The sequence below is a fragment of the Ursus maritimus genome, unplaced genomic scaffold (genome assembly GCF_017311325.1).
Source record: "Ursus maritimus isolate PB19 unplaced genomic scaffold, ASM1731132v1 scaffold_13, whole genome shotgun sequence".
Lineage (NCBI taxonomy): Eukaryota > Metazoa > Chordata > Mammalia > Carnivora > Ursidae > Ursus > Ursus maritimus.
The window spans coordinates 43,486,379-43,492,747 of record NW_024423675.1 but is presented as its reverse complement, the minus strand read 5'-3'; the positions used below and the strand labels follow the sequence as shown (position 1 = coordinate 43,492,747).

General features: G+C 46.5%; 1 protein-coding gene across 2 annotated transcripts in view; it reads left to right on the top strand.

Annotated features, from left to right (window-relative positions):
* Nucleotides 1-3,797: 3,797 nt before the first annotated feature.
* MAP3K5 (mitogen-activated protein kinase kinase kinase 5) overlaps nucleotides 3,798-6,369 on the top strand; it is a 190,874-nt gene continuing 188,302 nt past the window's right edge. Inside the window, exon 1 of one of the 2 annotated variants that reach the window (XM_008691227.2) lies at nucleotides 3,798-4,599. In XM_008691227.2, the coding sequence (XP_008689449.2) occupies nucleotides 4,176-4,599 (424 nt within the window). In that variant the 5' untranslated portion in view covers nucleotides 3,798-4,175. The remainder of the gene's footprint in view (nucleotides 4,600-6,369) is intronic. The other variant, XM_040627839.1, reaches the window with a different exon arrangement.

Here is a 6,369-nt window from a genome sequence, read left to right as displayed (position 1 = left end):
GTTTGAGACTTTTTTCCTGGGTTACTGGGACACCTGGGGACAGGGTACTGTCCATGTAAGAGTCATTTTACTTTTATTTTACTGCTAGTTTTTTGAGTACATCATCCTTGCTTTTGTCCTTCCAGGTGTTGTCAAAAATGTAGTTTGGCCTTTCGGCTGCCTAATTCAGACTCTCAAAATCTGTCAGGCCCAAAGCAGCCCCAACCGTGAAAACACCCTCCAGATCCCTGGCCTCTCTTCCAAAATCTGCCCAGGTAGTTCCTCATTATCTCATTAGTGCTTTAATGCCTTTATTTTAAATTTTGAAGTTGGTCCAGCATTCTTAGGCTCATTCAGTGAGAAGGAATTACCTAATCTGTCATAAGCAGAAGCAAAAATCTCTCCCTTGTATTTCTCTAGCTCGTCATTAGGAAAATTCTTTACAATACCTGTAGGTGTTCTTGAAGGTGACCCAAGTATTTCTAAGTGGAAGAGGAATAGACTCAGAGAGAACATGATTCTGACCAGTAGACTTCCGTTTTGCTGCCATGCCCTTTAAAAGTGTAAAGAGGTCATAGAATCTTTATGATATTATACTTCTATCATTCACTGACTGTGATTAAATTCTTGTCAAAGGCTTCTAGGGAAGCCTGCTATTTATGATAGGATCTGAGCAATATGTTACCGATTTCCTTAGGTTCCTTCTTTCCTTGATGCAGAATACTAAGTTACGACCTTACAGTGAATTACATAATACCCTTAATTCCTCATAATTTATTAAGGTAATATAACCAGAAAGTATTCCATCTGATTTATATTATATCAGATTCCTCTGAAATGCTTTCACTGAATTAATATTTAAGATTATGTTCTTGGCGTCTAAAAATATTAAATATAAATCTGAAGAACATATATAATTTTTTACAAATCCATATTCAATTCTATTGTATTGCTTAATGTACTCTATATCAGATTCTATAATAAAGTCTATAATAAAGTCTTTATAGAATTCCATGCCAGGACAAGACTTGACTCCTCATATGAATATATGCATATTCATATACATTCATATGAATATATGAATATTGTACTCTTATGTATTTTCTTTTTATTTTGGCAGCCAAAACACACAGAGCTAAATTTAGAAATAATTAAATTATTAATTCATCCCAGGTGCTTGCTACTTCTTTAGTGGCTTCCTTATTGATTTCTGATAATTTGAAATCATATTTACATTATTACATACAAAACATTATGTTATTTTATCTGTAGCCTTAAACACTTTATGGAATTAAAAGTATATTGTATTCCCATTTATCTTATCTGAGGATACAAAGGAAGGCAAACTTACCACTTAAAACAAAAGCTAGCTAGCTAGGAGATGCTTGTCCATTTCAGGCTTCAAATTCACCATTTTGCCTTTTCAAGAACAAATCTTACTCCAAATAGACAATGATTTTTCCCCATTCACCACTACCATATTAGATGTCCTTTTGGATTGGAAAACGTGCTCCTTCTTTACAGACAAATTGCAAAAGCACAACTTCTAAGTAATCCAATTAGAAAAAGGTTTTCATTCCTCCAGGACACCCTGAACCAGGCTTGGCAAGCTAAGAGCAAGCTGGGTCTCAGTATCCCACCTGTCCTCTCTGCTTCCACACAGGCCCCATATCTGAATTGTAAGCTGAACCATCTGAATTTAGGCATATTTGAATGTTGTCAGCTATAAAAATGGAAATTTCATATGGTTCAATCTAATACATGGCATGTAAGTTTAATTAGCTAAACCACGCCATTTAGGCGGTGAGAGAGCCTTAGCACCAACTAGAAGCCGTCATATCATTGCACTGGGGGTTTGGGTGATCTTTAAAGTCATTACATCAATTCAAAGTGAAACAAAGCAAAGTAAACAAAAATAAAAATTGCATGTATGAAAAATGGCTCTGAAAAGATCTGGAAGGGGTCAAAGACTAAATGATCAAAAAGGTATGAGTTTTAGAAAATAGGTTTATGTATAATCTGAGATCTTATTTGTGTAGCAAAGTGCAATTTGAGAATTTAGGCATCTTAGTTTTCCGGACATGGGCCTAATGAATTTCCAGCACATATTGTTTAGGGCCAGGATGGGGTGGAGGATTATCTACTGCCATAGGAGTTTGTAGGTTTCACAAGTTGTTGGAAATAATTAAAGGTGTATATCTATAAGGAGCCTGTTAATATTTTGCTCCAGTATGATAGCTGATTCACTAAATATCTACTTTCCTAATGAGATCAAGTCCTAAAGTGGGTGGAGATCATATAGAGCTCAGTTGATATATAATTCCCTTGCTATAAATTTACTTCTATCATTTTACAAACCTTTAGAAAAAGCTAATGTCACTTGCTTCGTTGAGGTTATGGTTGTATAGCTGCTAGGTGTTTTTCCTCACTATTGTTTCCTTCCTTCTTTTAACTCTACTACTCAACTGTTTTATCCTTCCTTTTCTTCTAAACTTGAATTTGCATTAATAATTTGCATTATTCTACTTTATTCACAGAACTCATTAATCTCGGTTCCCATCTCCGGGATGGGAAGTCCAAAGCAGTTACTTTATTTCGCTGCAATTTTCACCGGTTTTTCCAACAATTAGAGCATTTTGCAGAAGTTCTGTGAGAACTTACACATGTTTTCGCTCCCCAAAGAAGTAGATCTCTTCCTTTTCATCGCTCTTAAGCAATCCAGGTATCCTCCCCCCTCCCCCGCCGTGGTGCAATTTAAAAAAATAGAATGTCACTGAATTTCCTCCTTTCATCTGCGGAGTGGAGTATAGACCCATTATTCTGTCTCCAGAAAGCATATGGCGCGTGGAGGGGGTGGAGGACTTTATAAGAACCTAAATAAGAATGCTAAGTCGTTCAGAAGTTGGAATTAATCAATTTACTCATTAATGTTAACGTAACCACTGGAATTTTTTAAATGGAAAGTAGCAGAGGCCGACCTGATGAATTATGCCAGCCACTCCCGGAGCGCCACTGTGGGGAATCGATCGCCATCCAGTTTAGTCCCTGGGTGCGAGGTGCTAGTGGAAATCCTCCCGCTTGGCGCAACGCGGGCCTCCCGGTCTGCGCCCGAGCATCGGCGCCGCTCTGTACCAGACGGCGCGCAGGGCAAGCCCGGCAGGCGCCGGAGGGGGGCGCCCTGGCCGCGGGAACCGCTGCAAAAGCCTCCCGGATAGCTCCCAAGCCCCGAGCGTTCTCAAGAGAGACTTTTTTTTTTTTTTTTTTTTGCGCCAAGCTGCAGTCGCCTGCGCTCCGGGCTTTGGCTGACTCCGGGTCTTCTTAGGTGGGAGCCCGGTGGGTGACGGCGGAGAACCCCGGCCCCGCGCCGCGCTCGGGGCCCGGCCGAGGTCCGTGAGCCGCGGCGCGGCCGGTTTCGTCCCGGCCGGAGCTTCCCAGCAGGGCCCTCCCCCGGGGCGGGCCCTGACTCTCGGGGCCGCGAAGAGTGGGCGGCAGAAGCCGGTGGCCCCCAGCGCGAGCGGTTGCGAGAAGCGGCGAGACTCCAGCGGCGAGGCTGGCGCTGGGACGAAGCGGCCGCGGCGCGCTCGGGCGAGAAACGAGGCCAAGGGAGGAGGAGGAGGAAATAGAGCAGATGAAGGGGAGCTGCCGCCGAGGAGGGAGGCGGGTCTTTTCGGCTGCGGCTGCTGCTGTTCCGGGACGCAGCCTGAGGAGCCTGCCCGCCGGAGAGGTGCTGGCCAGGTAGCTCCCCACCCAGCGGACACCCTCCCCGACCTCTCCCAGCGCCCGGCACGGAAGGAGCCGGGGCCGCGCTCCGGGTGGCCAGGGCGCACCGCACCCCGAGCGCGGCGCCCTTGAGCTGCACGGCGGCGCAGGTTTGCGAGCAGACTTGTCTGCGGGCCAAGAGAAGGAAGCGCTGTCCCTTCCCGCTCAACCTGGCGTCCCCACCCCTTGTACTCTACACCCTGCCTCGGACGAGCGGCGCGGCCACGGAGGCGCCGAGGAGGGGCGAGCCGCCGCCGGGCAGCGGCGTCCCTTCGGGGGAGAGGGCGCCGGAGAGGAGGCGGCGGCGCGGCGCGGAGGGCGCAACGCGCGATGGCAGCTGCTTAGCCCGGCGCGCGCGGAGCAGCCCGGAGCTGTGGCTGGCCAGACGGTGCGGCTGGGCTGGGGACCCCGCCGCCGCCGTAGCCCGGCCGGGAGAGATGAGCGCCGAAGCGGGCGAGGGCATCACTTTCTCGGTGCCACCCTTCGCGGAGGGCGGCAGCTGCCGGAGAGGAGGAGCGGCGGTGGCGGCCGAGGACGAGGAGAGCCAGCTACCGCCGCCGCCGCCGGGCAGCTTCTGGAACGTGGAGACTGCCGCCGCCCCTGGCACCGGTTGTGCCGCTGCTACCTCTGGGAGCAGCGCCACCCGGTGCCGGGGCAACTCTAGTAGCGGAGGCGGCCGACGGACCACGGTGGCATATGTGATCAACGAAGCAAGCCAGGGGCAGCTGGTGGTGGCAGAGAGCGAGGCCCTGCAGAGCCTGCGGGAGGCGTGCGAGACGGTGGGCGCCACCCTGGAGACCCTGCATTTTGGTAAACTGGACTTTGGGGAAACCACGGTGCTGGACCGCTTTTACAATGCAGGTGCGTGTGCAACCCCTTCCCTATCCTCCACGGTCACGGGCCACGTTTTCCCTGGCCGCCGCAGGGGGGGGAAATGTTTTTCTCGGCAGCAAGCGTGCTTCCTACTTATTTACTTCTTGCCCCACCTTAGGGGCAGCGAGCGGCGCTGCGTGACTGCTCCTGGCGCTCGCTGCTCCTGGGAAAGTGGGTGCTGGTGCAAGATCCTATGTGTATCTGTGCTAGACTGACTCACCCACCGGCCCGCGCTGGAGCCATGGGCCCGTGTGGTCCTCATAAAGAACTTTTCAGCGCTTCAGCAGTGTGAGATAGTGCCCCAAACAGCCTTTGTCCATTTGGTGTCTTGGTTTCTCTTCTGTTAGGTTTGGCCCATATTTTCCTTCTGTATAACCTGTGACTGTTTTAGACGACTCTCTCATTTTTTTCTCTGTGTAGTTTTGGGAGTACAGGAACCACGCAGCCCGCTGCTCGCAGAGTAGATCTATACGAATTTGCATGCTGTGTCGTGATCTTCCCAAGTCATTTTACTTGAACATGTTTAATGGCTTGGATGTCCTAGCCTTGCCATTTTGAACTTCCAACTAATTACCTCCAGAAGCAATAACCTTGTCGCTTGCACTAGACTTATGTGGTATCACTGTAAGGATTTTGGTGGGAGAACCAGGGTCTGTTTTTTATTACCCCATATATCGTGATAGGCTGGAAAGTACATAATTTAACATTGTTTAAAATGCTATTTGCTCTTTTAATAACTAAGATTATTTTGGCTATTTAAAGTGATTGCCAGCATAATCCATAAAAATGTATCTTTTCAACCTATCACAGATTTCAGAAAGTGTCATTGCAGTGCTAGTGACTGATGCAATTAGCTCTCTGTTCGCCAGTGTTAGGAATAATAACATGCTATTGAAATTAACCTTTAGTACCCTGTACAACCAAATATGAGAATATGTACATATTTATTTTTGTCAGTGTGGGTGGAAATTTTAATTTAATGGTCGTTTCAAACAATAAGGTTCTTGCATTTGTGATCATATAAAAGGTTTTATATTCCAGTCTTGCTTTCAGTTCTGATTCTCTTCAGTCTCTTCAAAACACCTGAAGTAGGCTTATGTCAGCTTTGGAATTCAGCCAAAGCTGAATATTTTAAGAACAAGAAGAACTTCATGTTAAAGAAGCCAGACTAAATAAACTAGGGCTTTCTGGGTGCTGGTATTTTTTACAGTCTTGGTCTTCATAACTGAATATGAGTATGATATATTACAGCTTAGTTTTTTGTGTAGCTTGCTATAAAAATTGCATAAACGTAACTTTTCTAAAAATTATAGCACTCTTATTTTTGGATTATAATTTGGAAGAAGCTTCAAAGAACTGAAAGATATGTGAGGAAAGCACTCAAGCAAATACTGAGCCTATTTTTATTGCTCTGATAGATTCCGTATTTTTTATAGGACTCTATTAAAAAAAAAACTTAAACCCTAAGCTAATTTGAAAGAAAGTTTCCTAAAAAGGCTCACTTACTGTTTATTCTTCACATAACTGTCTGTGGGAAAGGGAGAGAGGAAGATGACAAGGGAACTGACATTTGAACTGTATCTTTAATCCCCCAAACAAGCCTGTGATGGAAGTACTTAACTCTTCTTAGATGAGAAACCCAAGGGCTCCACAACTGGCCTGGACTTATAGGTAGTAACTGGTCGATGCAGGGTTCCGCTCCAGGTGGCTGACTCTAAAAGGTCATCTTTGCCCTTGCTTCCTCCATTCAGCGGGGCT